Genomic DNA, 21,968 nt, shown 5'->3' on the forward strand with positions numbered 1-21,968 from the left:
TTTTTTTTTTTTTTTTTTTTTTTTTTTTTTTTTTATTTGGAAATTCAAAAACCTTTGCGCACAATATTATTATTATTATCTAATCGTGAATGTGTGAGTGTGAGTGAATGAATATAAAGTTTATATCGGTACATATAATAAATATTTGATATTATACAAACATATTTTGTTTTATTTTTATCTGTTCAAAAAAAAACTAATAATAATAATAATAATAAAATAATAATGATAATAAAAAAATGCGTGCCTTTGAGAGTGAGTTTCGTGCAGACAAAATTTTTTTTTTTTTTTTTTCCGACAATCGATTCGATCACAATGCGAGAAAAAAAAAATTAAAATTAAAATAAAATAAAATAACAAAAAATATAAAATTTGAAATAATAATAATAATAAAAAAAAATCGTCTGTTTGTTTTCATGTATCCGCGCTCGTACTGTACTTTGAACGCAGATCAATAGTTCAAAATAATAATAATACTTTTAAATAATCTGAATTGATATTATTGTGATATCATTGTTACAAAGGCTTTACTAATTTATTCCCGAATTTTATTTTTATTTATTTTTATTTCAATTTTTCCTACTTTTATCTGTTTTCTTTACTTAAATATTTTATTTATTTTATTTTTCCCTGTTCTTTTTTTTTTTTTTTTCTCTCGACATTTTGCGACTCGGTGCTGATAATAAACTAAATCCATCGGATAAATATAAGTTAAAGGTTTGTTTGATGATTATTATTATTATTTCCAGAACCGTCAACAGTTCACAGAATCATGTACATATAAATAAGCGTTGTTTACTTTTCAGAGTCCGGCCAATATTATTCTCGGATCTTCTACGCCGTCTTTTATCTTACGAAGGAACATGACCGCTTCGCGACCGTCAATTAAACGATGATCGTATGTTAATGCGACGTACATCATTGGTCGTATGACAACCTGTAACGGGAAAAAATGTAAAAATTTGTAAAAATGTTCCATTTCCGTTTCCGGTTTTTTGATCTTTTCCTATTTTTTTGCCTTTTACCTGTCCGTTTCTGGCTACGGGCCTATCGAATATCCCATGCATTCCTAATATAGATGACTGAGGAGGATTTATTATGGGGGTTCCGAGGAGAGAACCGAAAACTCCTCCGTTGCTTATGGTAAAAGTACCTCCGTCCATATCCTCGATAGCTATCGCGTTATTACGAGCTTTTTCACCCAATTTATTTATAGCGATTTCTATATCGGGATAATTCATGCTTTCGACGTTTCGTATAACGGGAACAACCAAACCCTAAAATAAGGAAACTAGTAATGATAATGATAAAAAAAAATTTCAGTTGAAGATGGATTGAAATCCCCAACCTTTGGCGTCGCGACTGCGACCGAAATATCGACGTAATCCCTATAAATAATTTCCGTTCCTGTCGGATCGATTACAGCATTTACGACTGGTTGGTCTTGAAGTGCATAAGCAGCAGCTTTTACAAAAGCCGACATGAAGCCCAGCTTCAAACCATATTTCTTTTGAAATTTTTCTAAGTTTGTCTTTCTAAACTCCATTATATTGCTTTAAGGAAAAAAAAAAAAAAAGGATTTAGAAAAGTGATCGCCATTTTTTTTTTTTTTTTTTTTAAATTAACCAACCACTACCTCATATCAATTTCGTTAAAAGTCGTTAACATGGCGTTGGTGTTTTGTGCATCTTTTAACCTTTCGGCAATTCTTTGCCTCATCCTGTTCATTTTAACCCGTTGTTCCGTTCTGGTTCCTGTTATTTGTTTTGAATAATCTGCAGGTGGTACCTTTTTGGGTAGGAAAAAAAATTATTTGATTTTTATTATTTTTGTTTTTTTTTTATGCTTTAACAGCTCGTAATTTATTATTTACCTTAACTGTTGCACCTGAAGCTGGTATAGACCTCGGTGGAGGTGGTGGTGTCGAAGATTTCGGAGCAGCAGGTTTTGGAGGAGGTGATTTTGGTGCGGCTGGCTTGGGAGGAGGAGGCGCCGCTTCTGGCGGCTTAGCAGCCGGTGGAGGTGCTGAATCAGAAGGTGGTGGTGGTGGTGGTGGAGGTGGCGGCGGAGGAGCTGCGGCTTCCGCAGCAGGTTTCGCAGCAGCTTTTGGTGCTCCTAATAATAAAAAATTATTGAAAATGCATCAAAATGAAAATTTTACTTTTTCACACTTTTAAATGGAAACAAAAAAAAAAAAATCACAAACCTCCAAGTTTGATTCTAAAAAGTTTTTGTCCCGCTTTAACTGTGGTACCATCTTCGACAAAACGCTCTTCGATTACACCATTACCAGGAGCTGGAACTGCTATGGATGTCTTTAAAATTTCAAAATTTCAACCAGAATTATTTTAAAATTATCATTTATAAAATTTAATCAATAATTATTACCTTGTCTGTTTCAATTTCGCAAACTGTTTCATCTTCCGAAACTGCATCACCGACATTTTTTTCCCATCTCACATCTCCCTCGGAAACGGAATCAGCAAATGGAGGAACGACAACTTCTTTAGTATCACTACCTAAAATATTTTATAATAACAAATTAAAACCATGCAAATGTTTTATTCATGTAGCATTATTAATTTTTGTGAACTATTTAAAAAAGGTCACAGATATCACAGCTCAGAGGAGGTCTCACAATTAATGAAAATTTTAAATGTTAACGGTGAACTTACCTAAAATAGGTGAAAAGTGTATCCTTCTCCTACAATTTAACCATTCCCTTCTAGAATTTTCAAATGACCTAAAGGATAATAATATGATGAAATAAAATAATAATAATAATAATAATAACACATTTTACATAATCTTAATGAAATGAATGAAATAATTAATAAGAAGCAAATGGGGGGGGAAAAAAAAAAAAACTGATTTATCATGCTTCAATGTGAAACTCTCAAGGACTTAAAATTTTATTTTTATTTTTTTTTTTAATTTAGGTATAACTTACTCGGATAAAACTGAAGTTAATGATGAACATTTACAAAAATTTCGGGCGTCACTTAGGCGGTAGAATGTTCTTAACTGGCGTAGATTCTACATTTGAAATTAAAAAAATTTAAAAAATGATCAATATGTAATCCAAATTTTGTACATCTCACTACCAAACTATGTGAATAACACATATTCTGTAAAAACGTTAATAATACAAATTAAATAGGAAAATAATAATTTTTTTTTTTTACTCGACAAGCTGTAATAACAACTCAGATGATTTTAATTTAATAATATGAAAGTATGAAAAATAAAATTGGATGATAATGTTGCATTAGTAAATATATATATATATATATTTTAAACCTTTTTAAAAAATAATATTTGATGGTTATTTTTAAAATAAATTAATAAATTAACGGATGGAAAATAAGGATAAGAAAAACTTGCCTGTGTACTAGATGATTTCCTAATGGCTTTTCCTCCGGCCCGTAATAAATTTTGCGGTAAAGACCGCGAAGAAAAAAATAACATTCCTGCCATTTATGGTGCAAAAGAATTTGAAAAAAATGGAGCAAGAGCAGAAGAAATCTAGGACGGTGCCAACATTTGAAAAATTATTGGTATACAACTTTGTAATTAGCGACTTTTACAAATTTTTTTACACGCGGGAAATTTAACAATAAAAAATTAAAAATACGGGAAAATGAAATTTTTTTTTTTTCTTGTGTCGAATTAAAAGTCGTTATTTTAACGGTTTTTAAGTTTTTTTTCTCATTTACAAAAACGTTATTCGCAACATCGTTTTATATTTTTTTATTAAAAGTAAATTTTTTTTTTTTTCGTTCACTTATCACTTTAATTACATTACACAATTATATGTGAAAAAAAAAAATCCGTTATAATTTTCAATTATGTATTTTTTCAATGCATGCAATTTAGGCTCTAAATTAATGTTTTGGAAGTGTTAAGATTCGGATCATAAAAATTTTATTAGATTTTTTTTTGTTTTTTTTTTTTTTTATGTCTTATCGGGTTTTAAATGTAATATTTTATTTTTATCAGTAGGTAGGTATTACTCAAAAAATATCATCTATTTTTTTTTAAACAGTTAATCAATTTCAAATTAATTTAATTTTCCAATTTTCCAATGGAATTCATATTGGTTATATTGAGTTTTTACATTACAATAGGAAATGCAATTGGTAGTGAATTAAATTAAATAATTCATATTTAAATTGTTTGTTTTTTTTTTTTTTTTGTTTTTAAATTAATAATTATGTTGTTACAGATTTTGAAAGTCATGAAAATTGGAATTTATTGTCTCTTGATAAATGTGGACAAATTAGCACTGATAGAATTATTGGTGGGACAGAAGCACCCATGAATGCATACCCCTGGATAGCTAGAATCGGTTTTAAAAAATTAAATGAAAGTAAAATAAGATATAAATGCGGTGGAGTTGTGGCCAATTCTTTTACTATTATTTCAGCAGCACATTGTTTTATAAATAAACCCAAATATGAAAAATTGTAAGTTAATCTTGTATCATGAACTATTTAAACCGAAAAAATTTTTTTTTTAATCATTTATTATTAATTTCAGTGTTGTCATACAACTTGGTGAACATGATGTAAGAACAAATCCAGATTGTAGAGATGATTTTTGTGCAGATCCTGTCGTTTATGTCCATCCTCGAGAAATAGTCATACCAATCAATTATATGTACTATAAGTATAAACATGATATTGCTATTATTAGAACAGAGGAAAAAATTAATTTTACAGGTTGCACATATTTAAATTCATAATTATTTTTTATTGAAATATGTCTATGTGTGAAATTTTGACATTAATTTTTTTTTTTTTTAAGGATTTGTAAAACCTATTTGTTTTCCAAATAGTGAAATGGCTCAAAGAAATTTGACAGGAACCACTGGAGAGGTTGCAGGATGGGGTGTTATTGATCCTGGTACATAAAATTATACAACAATTAATTTATTATTAATTTAATCGTTTGTATTTTCATTTAAAACTCGTTTATTATTTTTATTTAGATAAATTAAAACTTAGCCCAGTTTTACAAATGATTAGGTTGCCGATTGTAGATATTTTGGTATGTAAAAAAAAATTACCTTTTTATCTTAGTATTGGAAAGACTCAACTATGTGTTGGAGGAATAAAGGGAAAAGATTCTTGTAGAGGTGATTCTGGGGGTCCCCTCATGACGGTATAAAAAAAAAAAAATTTTTTTTTAATTATTGAAATTTGCACGAATGCATACAATAATAAAAATTTTATTTAGGTTGATGATTCGAGCGGAGAACCAAAATATTATTTGTTGGGTATCGTTTCATTTGGAATAAATAAATGTGGTAAAACAGCTACACCTGCTGTATATACAAAAACTTCAGCTTACATGAATTGGTTATTAGACAATTTAGTCGAAAATTCCGATAATACAAAAGTTATAAGAATAAAGAGGGTTCTAGATTAAAAAAGAAATATCTATAACGATTTTTTATTTAAAAAAAAAAATTTAATTTCGACGATAATTCACTTAATTCATTTACAAAAATATTATTTAAAAACAAAACAAAAAAGGATGTATAAAACGTTAAATTTTATTTAATTGAAATTTGGCAACATTGTATTTAATTTTTAACCAATCAGATTCGAATAAAATAAAGAAAAAATTATGATAACTGCATCCATATTGAACTCTGTGTTTCAGTTATCAAATAATTGCAAGGAAATGTCATTTTTTTTGTTTATATTTTTTTTTATTTAACAAAAAATAAAACAAAATTATTTAAGTTATTAATCAGTTAAAGAATAACAGAATATATATATGTATATTTTTACTTTTTTTTACCTTTAACGTAGAGTTTTATAGATGAAACGTAAAATTTTAATTTATATTAAAACTATTAGAAATGTCAGTAGAAAGTATTTCATTGTTCATTGTTTAAATTAATTAACGAATGCTTCGAAAAGATAATTCACGAATTCCAAAAAGAATTAAAAAATTTGATAATAGCAAACCTCAGGAGGAATCAATTTCAGTTCAAAAAAAAAATTTGTTTATTATATCATATCCAGTTGTATTTTTGTTTGTCATATTTAGATCAATTTTACATCACTTGTTTCTTTTACTCAAAGCATTAGGAACGTTAATTACTTCAAATAAATTTAAATTTAAAAGTAATTCGGAAAAAAATAATAAAGAAGGAGTTATTAATGACGCAGTAAAAGATGAAACTTCAATTGTAGAAACAGAAAAAATGTCTAATATTAACAAACATCAATTAGGACCTGGAGATCCGTTATTGGTTAAACAAAAGCAACATCATCGTCGTGCTTTTGAATACATTTCAAAAGCTCTTAAAATCGATGAAGAAAATGATGGTAAATAATTTGTTTTCATAAATTTCCCAGTGAGTATTTCATCATATATTAATTCATTTGTTATTTTAGGTCATAAAGATTTAGCCATTGAATTATATAAAAAAGGAATATTGGAATTAGAGAAAGGTGTCGCTGTCGAATGTAATGGAGGAAAAGGAGAACTTTGGGAAAGAGCTCAAAGATTACATGAAAAAATGAAAACTAATTTATCAATGGCTAAAGACAGATTAGAATTCCTTTGTACGTTTTCATTTTATTAATTGAAATTTTATTTAATTTTTATTTTACCTCGAGTAAAAATTTATTTTTTAAATAATTTTTTTTGTTTTATTTCAAAGCTTCAAGTCAGAAAATTTTAACTGAAAAAAGACCTAGCCTTCAGGGAACTAGAAGCCATACATTACCAAGAAATATGGGATCAAGATCAAATCCCAACATTGGAGGATCAGCAAGTAGATCCTATAAACCAGCATCGACACCTCCTGCTGTTAAACGTCAACTTTCCGTTAGTGTTTTTCTTTAATTATTTTTTATTTATAGTCGACTTTGTTATAATTGTAAAAATTTGTGTTGATAGGGTCCAGGTAGTTCACCAGTTCATAAACCTGGTAACACTACAAAAACTAAACCTGGGCAAAAAATTCAGAAAGCTGAATGTTTAAAAGGAGTAAATTCGAAACTTGCTCATACAATTTTAGATGAAATTCAAGATAATGTGTGTGGCGTAAAGTGGGATGATATCGCTGGTCAGCATGTAAGTAATTTCATCATCATTATAATTTTACCCTTAAGAAATAATGATAATAAATGTTTTTCAGGCTGCTAAACAAGCATTGCAAGAAATGGTCATCTTGCCTTCTCTTAGACCAGAATTATTCACAGGTCTGAGAACTCCTTCTCGAGGTTTACTATTGTTTGGACCTCCTGGAAATGGTAAAACGTTACTAGCCAGAGCAGTTGCCAGTGAATGTAATGCCACATTTTTTTCCATTAGTGCTGCCAGCTTAACTTCTAAATATGTTGGAGAGGGAGAGAAATTAGTGAGGGCTTTATTTGCTGTCGCAAGAGAATTACAAGTAAATTATTTAATCTGTTAATTTTAATTGTTCGCAAAACATTTTGGTTTTATTTTTTTCTTTCTAATGTTAAATAATCGGTGATTTTTAATTAAAAGCCATCAATAATATTTATTGATGAAGTAGATTCGTTATTGTGCGAAAGAAGAGAAAACGAACACGAAGCGAGTAGACGACTTAAAACAGAATTTTTAGTCGAATTTGATGGACTTCCATCGAGTCCCGACGAAAGGGTTTTGGTTATGGCGGCAACAAACCGACCGCAAGAATTGGATGAAGCCGCGCTAAGGTGAGTTTTTTTTTTTTTTTTTTTTTTTTTTTACGCGCGCACGAACAAATCAAAATATTTCTATACGGGAAATTTATTTATTTACAACAGGAGATTTTCGAAAAGAATTTACGTGACATTACCCGATCATTCCACTAGGAAAGAATTATTAAAACATTTATTATCAAAACACGATAATCCGTTAAGCGATTACGAATTAGAAAAATTAGCAAATTTAACGGTTTCATATTCCGGAAGCGATTTAACGGCTTTAGCTAAAGATGCTGCTCTGGGACCTATCAGAGGTAAAAAAAAAAAAAAAAATATTTATATGCATGAACGTGCACGTATTTTTATTTATTATTATTATCATTATTTTTTAGAAATAAGCGCGGAACAAATGAAAACGTTAGATCCTAAAACCGTTCGAAACATAACGTTTCAAGATTTTAAAAATTCATTGAAAAGAATTCGACCTTCTCTATCAAATTCTAGCTTATCTGCATACGAAAAATGGAATTCGCAATATGGCGACGTGAGCTTATAAATTTTTTTGAAAATTTAATTTTTAATTAATTTTTTTTTAATTAATTATAATTATCAAACGCTATTACTACTACTACTACTACGCCTTTTACGCAATGAGTGCAATTATTTTTCAATAATAATTTTATTGTTATTTATTATTAATTTTTTTTTGCTAATAGGCTGAAAGGATTTTATCAAAGAATGCATTAAAAAAAAAAAATATTTTACAAATAAAAAATTTAATAATAATTTGAAATAATTTCGTTTTATTTTATTTATTAAATTAATTTCTGTGGGAATCATCGATTATGGAATCGACTGTAGGTAAATACGTTGGATAAAATTTTTTTTAAATTTTGTATTTCCAACCAAGCACGAAATTAATTTTTAATTAATGTCGTTTGTCAGGTAAATCCGAAAACTCGTTGAAATAATCGAATGACGTCATTTTAACCAAAACAAATTTTTTTCTTCTTTTCACAACAACATATAACGATAACAGAAACAGAAAAAAAAAACCGTAACGTAAAATATATTTATCAATATTTCATAAACACCTTCATTTTTCTCAAATGTTTGTTTAATAAACAAAAAAAAAAAAAAAAAACGAATGGACAGCAAAATTAGAAAAATTTTTTATCGACCGTTTAACACTTAACAACATAACACAAACGTTTTATTTATTACTCTAATCAGTTTTATTTTAATTAAAAAAAATATTTTGATAAGTCGTACTTCGTTCGTCATGGCCATAAATAAATTTTACCTCATAATTAATTAATTAATTAATTAAATAGAAATAACGTTTCATAACAATTTGAAATAAGGATAATAAAAGAGGTCAAAGGTTATATTTTTGAATTATCAATCGTGATAATAATTTTTTTTTTTTTTTTATTAGTCAATTCGTATTATTTGACCCAAATAATATTTTATTTATATAAACTTATCGTACAGACCAGACGACATTTTTCAAACATGGCTACAAAAATAAATATTTAATCATACAACTTAATTCATTTTTTTATTATTATTATAAACATCACCGGACATTGTTAAATTCTTTTTCTTACTCACATTTCTCAACAATATTTAATTACAAAATATTAAATACGGTTTATTTTTTAACTTTTTTTTTTTTTTTTTATTGTAATACGATATCAAAACCGTGGTAAAATTACAAAAGAAAAATAATAATATTTTTGTTAATCGAGTACATTTTCCGCCATTTAATTAATTACGTTATTTTCTTCTTATTCTTTAAAATAAGAATTCGATTACTATTTTACACTTTTTCATACGATTATTTTTAAACTTAAATATTTAAATATTTTAATTAACGAATTGATTGATTGTTATTCTCGAACGTACATTTTACCACCGGGGGAAAAAAAAAAAAATTTTCACGTGGCGGAAGAATAACGGTCAATCAATCATTTGTTCGACAAAAATTTACCCCACCTTCTTATGACGTCATTTTTCCGTTAAAAAGAATGTTTTGTCGTTGTTTGTTAAAAAGAAAAAGGAAAAAAATTAAAAGAAATTTATTTTATTTTATTTAATTAATTGAATTATAATTATCAAATGTTTTTTTATATTTAAATTTTGTTTTCATTTTATTCAATAAATCAAAAATTGCCAGGTAACTTTTTCATTTTATTTTATTTTTAACAGACTTTCATATAATAGTAATAATGATAATTAAAAACGGTTTTCAAAAAGGTTAATAAAACTGGGGTGGAGGGAAAAAAAGGAAATAAAAACTTTATGTGTGTGTGTGTGTGGTTTAAATAATAATGATAAAACACAAAGGAAAAATTAAGTGAAGGCAATGAAATAAAACCGTTAGGGAAAAAAAACAAAAAAAAAACAAAAAAACAAAATGGCAGTTTTTTTTCTTTTTTTCCTTTTCTTTTCTTTTCTTCGTATAATCTATATTTATAATTATGTAAACTTAATATCTAATGTATTTACTAATCTAGATATAAACTTAAGTGTTAAAAACCTATCGTAGTTTTTTTTTTCATCATCATCATCATCATCATAATCATCATTTTCATCATCGTGTTGAGAGAGAGAAAAAAAAAAAGCAAATGAATGTTAACTCATTATTTTATCAACCATTTTTTTTTTCGAAAAGAAAATAATAGACAAACGACAAACGACTTTTGGAAGAGGACATCATGTCGTGGTTGTCGTTGACGTCATCATCTTAAAATTTCCTTTCGAAAAACTTTTTATTATTATTATTATTATTATTTTCGGTTGATTCGTTATTTAATTTTTTATTTTGTCGGTTTACTTAATAACTAAAAAAAAAAAAAGCTGCTAAGACACGCGTGAAATTTTTTTTTCTCTTTTTCTTCTTCTGCTTGTGTTGTTGGTGGTGGTGGTTGTTGTCTTGGTGGTTGTGAAGTATCCCTCCTTCTCCTCATCTTCTTCTTTTTTTTTGTTTTTTTTGTTCCTTTTTAATTTTTTTTAGTTTTTTTTAAATTTTTTTTTAAATTTTTTTTTAATATTTACAAATTAATTGTATTTAAATTAGGAGAACCAGTTTTTTAAGTGATATTAATTTGTCAAAAAAAAAAAAAAAAATTTTCTTTCTTTCTTTAATTTTCTTTTTCTTTCTTTTTTTTAAAAGGAAAATCCAAGTTAAAGCTTTTTTTTTTAATAAAAAATTTGATGAAAAGAAAAAAAAAAAATTGTTTTATTTTTTTTTATTATTAAGAAGACTTTATAATTCTAAGCCTAAATCAAAAACCTGTATAAAAATTTAATTTTTTTGTTTTTTAATGATAAGAAGAATAACCTGTAACTTCCCCGGTATTTTTTATCAAAATAATTTTTTTTTAATAAATAAATCAAAAAAAAAAAAAAAAAAAAAACCAACAATTTTTTATTTAAATTACCCCCAGGTTTAAAAAAAAAAAAAAAAAAAAAAAAAAACTTGTTTTCTTTTCTTTCTATTCTTTCCTTTTTTTATCATTATATGATCATTATCACAATCATCATCATTATCATCATCATCATCATTATCCCAACGTTTTTTTTGGAAAACAATATACATATGTAGTTATTCGAGAATGGAAAGAAACTTTTTTTTTTTTCCTTTTTTTTTACAAATTAAAATCACAAATTTTTTAAACCACTTTTTTTATGTAATGCCATTTTCTTTTTTTTGTTTTTAAGAGGTTAAAAAATAATTATAAATATAAAATAAATGGAATCAATATGTTTTATATTTTCATTAAGTAATAGTTTACAAAAAAAATTGTCAAATACATCAAAACAAAATTAAAAAAAAAAAAAAAAAAAAAAATTTTTTTTTTACTATAAGGTAATAATAATGTCTTTAACATTTATTTTATATACCAAAATATGTGTGCCACGTTTTATCATTATTATTATTATTATTATTGACGAGACAGAGTGAGAGAGAGTGAGAGAAAAAGAAAAGAAAAAGGTAATCTACTTAAATAAAACAACAATTTGAAATTAATAATAATAAAAAAAAAAGATTCAATACTGTTAGAATTATAAAATAATAATAATAATAATTTCGGAATGTACTTTTTTTTAAAATAATTATCATTATTATTATTCTTAAAAAAAAAAAATTATGTTGTGGTGCAGATTTAAAAAAGAAGTAGCGAATAGGAATTGAAACAAATTGCCTTTTTTTTTTTAAAATCGAACTGTTATTAATTTTGATTTCGCTTAACATTATTAATATCAGTTAAATTTGTTATTATTATTATTATTATTATCTATTGAAATTCTGTTTTTAAAAAAGTATCATTAATCAAATGATTTTTATTTTTTTTTGTCTCCTAAATCGAGTGAATTATAATATAAGGCAATAATTTTTTTTTTTTTTCCTATTTGAAAACTGTGTGTTAAGGCTTGTGAAATTGAGGTAACAAAATAAAAAAAAGTAAATCGATTAATTAATATCGAAGAGTATCTCTCTTCTGCATGGCATCTCTTTCCTTTCTTAATTTTTTTTTTTGCATGCGTTTGTGTTTGTTTGTGTGGTTTAAATAATTTTTTTTTTTGTTATATACAGTAAATTACCTTATATCTGGTTCTCCTAATTTAAAACTTGTAACATAGTGTTGAATTTTTTTCTTTATACATATTTCTTTTGTGTGTTCAATTTGAACCAAAATTAATAGAATAAATCCAGTGTTGAATCACTGCGTTTGAAACTGAGGCATTGTATAAGCCATCATGGTTTGAGGCATGTTGGTACCTGGTGGTGGGCCTGCGACAGGAGTCGGAATTCCCTGCCAGCCAGCTGGCACCACACGATAAGCACCTTGAGGCTGATAAGGAAACTGACCATAAGCTGCAGCATAATGTGGTTGTACACCTTGTAAATATTGACCTGGCATTTGTGCAGCTGCTGTTACTGGTGGAGCTTGATAGGTTCCCGGTGGATACCAGTATCCCACTTCAGTATATGTTTGGTATGGATAGTGAGCATTGGCTGCCGCTACAGAAGACCCTGATTGTTGAACCTGCTGTGGCTGTTGAGCATTTTGAGCAGTAGCAGGATCGCTCGATTCTTTTCCCCAAAAGCATTTCACTTGTTGACCATTTATTTCGGCATTATGCATTGCTTCTATAGCATGGGTAGCCGCTTCTTTTGTAGAAAATCTATAAAAAAATCACAATTTTTATATTTTTTTTTTATTTAAAACATTACACCATTATATTTTAATTTATTTTATTTTAAAAAAAAAAAAAAATCTATATAAAGCATAAAAAAAAACAAATTTTTTAAAAAAGATATAATATTTATGCATAATCATACCAAATTTGATACAATTTACCAGTGAATAACTTAGACATATTCCATTAGGATATGGATTAGATCCAACTGGCTTGTATAAGATAAAGATATCTAAAAATTTCTAAATTTAATTATAAATAAAAATAATAACTTAAATTTTAAAAAATATATATATATATATATTTAGTATTAAAAAAAAAAAAATAAAGAAATTAATTTATGGTAAATAGTTGTTTAATCAACTATCGAAAATAGCTTAATATAAATGTTTTACTAAGAAAACTAACCAAAACTAATAACTCTCTATCAAGCATCATTATCATCATTCATCTACTTCAAAGGTATAAAAAGAAAATAATTTTTCTAAAATGTATGATCAGCTGTAATAGTTGAATATAAAGCGAATAAAAATTTTGAATAAATAAAAGGAAATCAATAACTATATCTACTAACCCCACTATCGGGATAAAGGAATCTATTTTTTTTTCTTTACCTGATAAAAGCATATCCTTTATCTTTAAATGACCTAATATCTTGTATAGTTCCAAATCTAGAGAATGCTTTCTCGATGAGATCTTCATTTATTCCATTGGTAAAACCGCCACAATATACAGTACAGTTGGTTGGGCTAGACTGATTATAAACCTCTTCATAGGACACAGCTTTGGCATTTCCTTGCCTTGACCTTTCTGTACGAGGTGGCGGAGGCTTTCTCGTAGACCAATTAGTACGAATACTTCGATTGCCAAGCCACTGTCCATTCATAGCATGAATAGCACTTTCAGCTTCAGCTTTTTTAACAAACGAAACGAATGCATAACCTTTTGATTTTAATGTCTGGGGGTCTCTAACAATTCGACAATTCGAAATTTCTCCGAATGGCGCAAAAGCTTCTCTTAATGTATGCATTTCAATTTCGGGACTTAGGTCCCCTACAAATATATGGTGATGACTACTAGTATCCTGCTTCGGTTGATTGCCAGGTGAAGTGGCCCAGTTTACCTTTATTTCTTTTTCCAAAACATGGCGCTTATTCATTGCAATTAAAGCAGTTGATGCGGCTTGATGATTCACAAACTCAACAAATGCATAAGGATCATTATTGGGTTCCCGAATAATCTTGCAACCCTTAACGGATCCGATTTGCGAAAATAAGGTACAAAGAAGGTCCTCAGTCACCGAGACATCCAGGTTGCCTACATATAAGGTTTTAGGATAGTTTTCTTCCGAATTACTCATTTTTTAAAACACTGTAAACACGTACTAATAAGTTCTTATAGTATTACAACCAGTCAAAATAAAAGATTTGCATCCCACATCTATTATAATGAGATGAAAATGCGCAAAGTTTATTCTCTTGTCGACAAGCGGGCACTTTCAGAAAGATAGAGCTTCGTGCTGTCAAAAGAAGCCTATGACGTCATTTTTCTAGAAAGGACCATGAAAAGCCATTTTTAAAATAAAAAAAATATATTTGACATTTAAATAATAGATTTTAATAATTTTAATTAAAATATTGTTTTTTTCATTTTATTATTTTTTAAAATCAGATTTTAATTATAATTATAACTTTATTTTATTTTTAGAGGAAGTGAAGTTTTATCACACTATAAGTACAATGATTTACTTCCGCTTTTAAGTACGAAAATTTGCTAGAATTCAAATGTGAAATTTCTATTCAAGTCTTGTAGTGTAACAGAAATACCTGTTATTTAACTACTCGAAAAAATTATCGACACATAAAAATACCCTATATCGATTTTAAGAAAGAACAAAAAATAAATAAATAAAAATGGTATCCGCAAATACTTTTTGAAAATTTTAATTTATTCAAACGGCCATTTTATGGAGTAACGTAAATTTACTTTTCAGGAAAACCTGAAATTATGAAAAATATGTTAAAAAACTTCAACCAACATTCTTGCCTCAAATGATTTTATCACTTAGTTATGTCTAGCAATGCTTTGAATGAAGAGATAGAAGCTTTAAAGTCAATTTTCGAAAAAGACCTAGTTTATAATGATTCAAAAATTACTATTACATTATTTCCACTTCAAGAGAAAGAGAAAAAAGAAATTCATGTTCAAGTAGATCTTTGCGTAGACTGTTTGACCAATTATCCATTGAAGTAAGTTATGACACTTTGTTAATTCTATTAATTCAAAAATTTTTCTACCATATGTCCATATGTCATTTTCTATTCAACTGATTATCATGTTTAATTTATAATATGTTTGATTTAGGGAACCTAGAATAACTTTAAAAAATGCTGTCGGTCTGTCTGATAGCCTATTGGAGGTACTTTATTGTAAACTTAACGAAATGGCAAAAGGTCTTAGGGGTGAGGTGATGATTTACAATTTGGCTTATTTCGTTCAAGAATTTCTATCGGAAAATAATAAACCTGGTAAAAAATCATGCTATGAGGAAATGATCATAAGAAAAGAACAGCAAAAACAAGAAAAATATCAATCTGAAGTCTTTAAAAAAACTAAATTGGTAAATGTTTATTAATAATTATGATGTGTAGTTAATTTACAATTTTATGGGTATATAAAATTTAATTTTACTTGTATTTGTCAGATTGAAGAGAAACAGAAACAAATTTTTCAACTGACTGAAAATGATTCTTATGATGATAGCGATGAAGAGCCAGAACAAGTAAATAATGCCATTTTAGGAAAAGAAGAATTATGCTCTAAAGAAATGCAAAGGAAAGAAATGTTTTGCGAGCACAGAAGTTGCAAATACATTCAATTTAATAATAAAATTTTAAGAGGAAGATGTATAGGTGAGAAAGTTATATAATCATAACTTTTACAGCTAGTTAAAATTATATGTTCTGACTAATTTATGGCAAAAATTTAAATACTTTTATTTCAGAACATGATTCCCACAGTGTGATATATTGTGCCATAGATAGTACAACAGGAGATCAGTTGTTATTACAAGAATGGGTTTTAAAGCCCATTTCAAATAACGATTCAAATATTTGCATAATCCAAGAGAAACTAGAAGAAATACAGAAAAATATTAACAATTTTAAAAAATTATGTCATGAAAATCTAATTTCTTACATAGATTTTAAATGGTCGTTGGAAAAGGGGGAATGCATCATTCATGTTTTGCAGGAATATGTAACTAATTTTAATTTGAATGTTTTGATTGAAAAAAGTGGAGATTTAGATTTAAATTTTATTAGGTACATAACAATAAGTATTTTAAATGGTTTAGAATATTTACATAGTCGTAACATTGTTCATGGCTGTTTAACCGGTTCAAACATTCTTATCAATAGAAAAGGTGATTACTGTTTTCTTTTTGTTTCATTTAGAAACTTTTTAATATTCAAAATTTATGTTATAAATTTTTAATATTATTTTTAGGGATTTTAAAACTGTCAGGATATGGAATAAAAAAGATAATAGACAACTTACACAATGTTTGTTCATCGGATGACTCGAAACAAAAACCGAAAAACATAACTGAAAAAAATGATATTTTAGAAGTCGGTTTGTTATTATTAAAAATAATGAAATTTTCTGTTAACGAAGAAAATATATTAGTGCCTGATTTTCAACCTCCTGAATTTAAAGAATTCATTGAAAAGTGTTTAATTGAAAGTGAAGAAGGAAGATGGACAGCGAGGAAATTATTAAATCATAAATTTTTAAAGTTTAAAAGTAGTTTTGAAAATGCACCGAAAAAAAGATTTTCCAATGGTGAAGTCGATTTGAAAATTAACAAAGAAATGGAAGAACCATTTATTGAAATTTTCGATGGTGATGAAAATGTAAATTCGAGACTCTCAAAAGAATTTAAAATATTAAGTCATGTCGGGTGTGGATCATTTGGAAAAGTTTTAAAAGTAAAAATTGTTCTTTTTGTTTTTTTTTTTTTAAATAAGTTTTACATACCTAACAAGTTTTATTGTAATAGGTGAAAAATAAACTTGATGGTAGTATATATGCCATCAAAGCAATTAGATTGAGTTCGAAAAATCAACAAATGGATAAAAAAATGATAAGGGAAGTAAAACTTTTATCAAAGCTGAATCATGAAAACGTTGTAAGGTATTATACATCTTGGATTGAAAGAGATTCTTTACCAATAGATGTTTCTTCTCCATTAATAGATTCTGTAAGTTTATTTCTATTAAAAATTTTTATTGTTTTTTTTTTTAATTATGGATATTAAAGTAAAAGTTTTTTACAGGATATTGTGGATGGGCTGTCTGGAAAGAGAGTAAATAAAAGTAACGTGGTAAATTTTGAAGATGATGAAGAAGAAGAAGAAGAGGATGATGAAGAGGAAGCTTATGAAAGTGATAGCACTGATGAAGTTGATTCGGGAAAAATAGTTATTGAGTAAATATTGATTGCACCTAGAAAAGAAAATTAACAGAGATTTAATGTTAATATTTTTTTTTTTTAAACTCTTGTGTTTTAGCGAAAAAAGTAATCAATCGTCTTACATTCAATTTTTAAAAGAAGATGATAGTGAAAATGATAAAAATGATGGCGATTCAAAATCATTAGAAGTTAGAAACAAACCATTTAAAGAACCAAATAGTACCATGTACATACAAATGGAATTTTGTGAAAAAAGTACTTTAAGGTGATTAAAGTTTATTTTTTTGTATTTGTTTCATATGCTGGAGAGATTTCATTTATTTTATTTGTTTCGTAGAATAGCCATAAACGAAGCTGGCTCTGTTCCATTGTGCGAAGACGACAGAAGATTATGGAGATTATTTCGGGAAATAGTTGAAGGATTGGCTTACGTTCACGGACAAGGTATGATTCACAGAGACCTTAAACCTGAAAACATATTTTTGGATTCGAATGACCACGTAAAAATTGGGGATTTCGGACTGGCAACAGTCAGCGTGGTATCAAAGTAATTCAAATTTTTTTTTTTTTTTTTAATCGTTTCGATAGAATTCGCTCATGTTTCATCACGCATTTTTTACTTTTCAGGTGCTTTTACCTTCAAGCGGAAACATCTCTTGCCGCTGGTGACGCGTCGTCGCAAAATTTATACGATGATTTTCATACGGGAAAAGTTGGAACTTCTCTATACGTTGCTCCCGAATTAGACAAGACTTTCGGAAAATCTTTTTACAATAAAAAAGTCGATGTTTATAGCCTGGGAATAATTTTTTTCGAAATGTGTAACGGTCGTTTTGAAACCGACATGGAAAGGATCGAAACGATTTTAAATTTGAGGAAGAAAGAAATAAATATGCCTTCGTCTTGGAATGAAAAATTGCAAAAACAAAAAAATTTAGTTAAAAAATTATTGAATCACGATCCGAAATCAAGGCCGTCTTGCCAAGAAATTCTCGAAGGGAATTACCTTCCGCCAGCCGAATTCGAAAGCGAGCATTTACAAGAAATAATGAGACAAACATTATCGAATTCGAAAAGCAAAGTTTACAAATACTTGATATCATCTTGCTTTGATCAGGTTTATTTATTTTATAAATTTTCCAACATCAAATACGATTCATTTACTTTACGATCAAATATCAAGCATGTCTATGTTTAAAAAAAAAAAAAAAATTATGTAAAAATAAAATGAATAAATTTCAGGAAACTCGCATGGAAGAAGATTTAACGTACCAATTGGAAAACGTTCGCTCGGAAAAACAACATTTTCTCATAGATTCGGTCAAGGAAAAAATGGAAAGTGTATTAAAAAAACATGGCGCTCTCTATTTTTCATCTCCGCTCCTATTGCCGCAAAATAACGAAAATAAAAAAGTCGAAACGAAAGTAAAGCTCATGACACATTCCGGAAGCATAGTAAACTTGCCTTACGATTTAAGAATTTCATTTGCCAGATATTTGGCGTGCAAACCGTTCACGAGACTTAGAAGATATGCCGTGGAAAAAGTTTACAAGGAAAAAAAAGTTCACGGCCTTCATCCTAAAGAACAATACGAGTGTGCTTTTGACATTGTTGCACCATCACGATGTATGTTGCAAACACGAGAGAATTTTTCTCATTGCAATTCGTGCGGGGCAAAAAATCAATTTTTTCTTTTTTACAGCCATCGGAAACGCCGAATTGGAAGTTTTATCACTGATGGAAGAAACCGTTAATGAATTTAAATCTCTGAAAAATCGTAATTGCGTCTTACGACTAAATCATTGTTTTCTTTTAAAAGCCGTTTTAATACATTTCAATTCTGAAAAATGGTTTTCTGATGTATTTAGAATTTTATCAACGGCTAAGGTACAGTTTTTTTGTTTATCATTTTGCATAATTATTATTATCATTAAACAATGTGCTAATTTTTAGGTAATTTTTTTTTTTTTTTTTTTTTGACAGGATAACAAATATTTTAAAAAGAAATTGGAAATAAATTTACAGGGAATCGGAATTCAAAGCGTAAATACATTATCAAATTTATTTTTAAAAGAGGATTCGTTATGCAATATAAAAAAAGAACTTTTATCGCTGACGAATAAAAGAGGGAAAACTTTGGAAATGCTCAACACCGCATTTGATAAATTACAACGAGTGATAAATGACGCCGAACAATATGGCCTTAACGTATGCATTATTTATATTTAATTAACAGGCACGAAAAATTCTAGAATTATGTAAATGCGTGTGGTTTTTTTTAGGTACCGATTAAAATATGTTTAGGCACCGTGTGCAATTCTGAACACTGTTCGGATATAATGTTTGATTTAGTGTACAGAATGAAAATAACGGGGAAAAAAGAGGGATGCATCACTCTGATGTCCGGTTGTAGATACGACGGACTCGTATAAATTTTTGGCCAGGGATGGACACACACAATTAATATTTTTTTATTGAAAATTATTAAAGTAAATTATTTGTATTTTTTTTTTTTTTTTTTTCAGGAAATTATTTGAATTAACTCCGGTAAATGCGGAAAATGATTCGCAATCTGCGGTCGGATTAACAATTTTTCTAGATAAAATTGTAACGGTTTTAAAAGAAGATGACATCGTTTCCGAATACGTCGTTATTTGTTCCCTGGATAAAAATCCATTTTCGAAAGTCAAAGACTCCGTTTTTAAAAAATTATGGGAAGCCGGCGTAAAATGTTACGTCGAACAAACGATTCAGGTAGCAGCAATGATTTTTGTTTTTAGTTCGACAAAAACGAAAATGGCGGGAGAAAAAAATGACAAATTTTTTTTAACTTATTCGTGTTTTTTTTTTTTTTTTTTTTTTTTTTTTTTTAGACGTTGGAAGAATTAACGGATTATTGTCGAGAAAATAAAATAATTCAAATGATTTATTTAAAAGAGAACGAGAGCGATTTCGCATACGTCATGTCGTGGGACGGAGATAAAAATCATTATTTGGAAAAAAAGATGAACGTTCGAGACGTAACGGATTATTTTTTAAAATATATGAAAGGATTCGACAGTTCCCAGCACTCATCTACATTTTCCACACGTCAGAGTTGGGATTATTCGATCGGACGAAATTTTTCCGGCGACAGCATGAACGGAAATCAAAATATAAACGTGCATTTAATAAGCGATGAAAAATTAACGTCGAATCAAAGGAAAAGATGCGAGAATCAAATAAGAAATCAATTGACGTCGATCTCCGGTAAATTTTCCTGCAGGACTCGTTTGGAAATAATCGGAGTGCATTTGGACGAGCAAAAAGTCAAAGAACTATCGTTGAATTTTAAAATGATGGATTCGTCGTGCAATTCGGATAACGATTTTAAATCCGACAGGTATGCGACCTGTAATCAATTTAAACCTCCAGGTAACGTTGACGTTTCCCCATTCATTTTGTCTTTCAGGAGTTGGGAGAAGAAGCAAAATAATAAAATCTATTCGAAAATAAGAAACATCATTTCCGACAGCAATTCAAACACGGTTATTATTTTATACAGTTTAATAAACGATAAATATTTTTTTATAATGGGAAACGATTAATCATAATTTTATTTATTATTAGAGTGTGAGTAAAATTAATTATGTATACATAAATTATTTATTAAGATCAACTTTTAAAATTTATTTTTTAATATTTTTATTTTTTGATTTTATTTTCCAGAGTTTTCTTTTTTCAATCGACTACTCGTGTAAAAATCATTGGGTATTGAAATTCTATAAAAAAAAAAAAAACTTATGGATACTAAGTCTGATTATTTTATTTATAATAATAATAATAATAATTTTATTAAACGTTCCTAATTTTTTTTACGTTTTATTGTATTTATTTAAAAATTTTAATTATAATTTTTTTTATTTATTTTAATTTTAATTATTTTTATTTGATTTTAAATAAGATTATATATATATTTTAGGAATAAAATTTAGAAGAAGAAAAAAGGAAAAAATTAAATGGAAAAAAGGAAAAAAAAGGAAAAAAAAAGGAAAAAAGAAAGAAAGAAAAAAGACAAAACATTTTGTTTTTATTTTAATTTTACCAAAAATCGTTCAAATTTATTATTATTATTTTTTCAAATTAATAATAATAATAATAATAATAATAATAATAATGATAATAATTTTATATATAAAAATTTAATTATTATTTTGAAAAAAAAAAAAAAAAGACGTACATTATTTAATTTTTAAAATATTAATTATTATTATTATTAATTATTTTTTTCAAAAAGGTACAAATATCGTATAAAAGTACACTTAAAAATTAAATTCAAGATAGATTTAAGAACAATTATACACATAAATGTATATATTTATATATATATATATATTAAACGAACAATAAAAAATTATATTATTATTATTATTATTATAATTAAATACTAATTGTGCGAAAATTAACATTAACACGTCTTATAATGCTCAGTTCAAAAAAATCGAAATCGAAAAAATTATTTTTTTAAATACATACATAGATATTTTATTAAAATGTTTATTTATTTATTTATTTTTTGATTTCGAAATATTAATAATAATAGCTTTTATTTATTTATTTATTTATTT

At 27.2% G+C, this 21,968-nt stretch overlaps 5 protein-coding genes across 5 annotated transcripts; 3 read left to right on the forward strand and 2 right to left on the reverse strand.

Moving 5' to 3' along the window:
- Positions 1–802: 802 nt before the first annotated feature.
- Phum_PHUM514810 (Dihydrolipoyllysine-residue succinyltransferase component of 2-oxoglutarate dehydrogenase, putative) lies at positions 803–3,477 on the reverse strand (the record flags this gene model as incomplete). The annotated part of the gene is made up of 11 exons (XM_002431131.1): positions 803–937; positions 1,026–1,277; positions 1,349–1,553; positions 1,637–1,788; positions 1,874–2,115; positions 2,207–2,315; positions 2,389–2,519; positions 2,676–2,743; positions 2,951–3,036; positions 3,102–3,128; positions 3,355–3,477. The coding sequence occupies 11 exons, from the start codon at positions 3,475–3,477 to the stop codon at positions 803–805; spliced, it is 1,530 nt and encodes a 509-aa protein (XP_002431176.1).
- A 607-nt stretch (positions 3,478–4,084) lies between these two features.
- Phum_PHUM514820 (tripsin, putative) lies at positions 4,085–5,430 on the forward strand (the record flags this gene model as incomplete). The annotated part of the gene is made up of 6 exons (XM_002431132.1): positions 4,085–4,139; positions 4,226–4,466; positions 4,540–4,721; positions 4,807–4,905; positions 4,991–5,163; positions 5,239–5,430. The coding sequence occupies 6 exons, from the start codon at positions 4,085–4,087 to the stop codon at positions 5,428–5,430; spliced, it is 942 nt and encodes a 313-aa protein (XP_002431177.1).
- Positions 5,431–5,917: 487 nt separating this feature from the next.
- Phum_PHUM514830 (proteasome-activating nucleotidase, putative) lies at positions 5,918–8,232 on the forward strand (the record flags this gene model as incomplete). Its single annotated transcript, XM_002431133.1, has 8 exons — positions 5,918–6,341; positions 6,411–6,581; positions 6,680–6,846; positions 6,919–7,095; positions 7,160–7,417; positions 7,516–7,706; positions 7,797–7,990; positions 8,069–8,232. 8 exons carry the CDS (start codon positions 5,918–5,920, stop codon positions 8,230–8,232), a joined length of 1,746 nt encoding a protein of 581 aa, XP_002431178.1.
- A 4,174-nt stretch (positions 8,233–12,406) lies between these two features.
- Phum_PHUM514840 (nucleolysin TIA-1, putative) lies at positions 12,407–14,247 on the reverse strand (the record flags this gene model as incomplete). The annotated part of the gene is made up of 2 exons (XM_002431134.1): positions 12,407–12,872; positions 13,502–14,247. The coding sequence occupies 2 exons, from the start codon at positions 14,245–14,247 to the stop codon at positions 12,407–12,409; spliced, it is 1,212 nt and encodes a 403-aa protein (XP_002431179.1).
- Positions 14,248–14,957: 710 nt separating this feature from the next.
- On the forward strand, positions 14,958–20,948 carry Phum_PHUM514850 (eif2alpha kinase gcn2, putative; the record flags this gene model as incomplete). Its single annotated transcript, XM_002431135.1, has 17 exons — positions 14,958–15,136; positions 15,252–15,507; positions 15,592–15,799; positions 15,892–16,311; positions 16,395–16,876; positions 16,948–17,148; positions 17,224–17,375; positions 17,458–17,625; positions 17,698–17,907; positions 17,988–18,477; positions 18,603–18,987; positions 19,064–19,248; positions 19,345–19,569; positions 19,644–19,762; positions 19,887–20,115; positions 20,235–20,743; positions 20,813–20,948. 17 exons carry the CDS (start codon positions 14,958–14,960, stop codon positions 20,946–20,948), a joined length of 4,554 nt encoding a protein of 1,517 aa, XP_002431180.1.
- Positions 20,949–21,968: the final 1,020 nt, after the last annotated feature.

The sequence above is a fragment of the Pediculus humanus genome, genomic scaffold (genome assembly GCF_000006295.1).
Source record: "Pediculus humanus corporis 1103172108281 genomic scaffold, whole genome shotgun sequence".
Taxonomy (NCBI): domain Eukaryota; kingdom Metazoa; phylum Arthropoda; class Insecta; order Psocodea; family Pediculidae; genus Pediculus; species Pediculus humanus.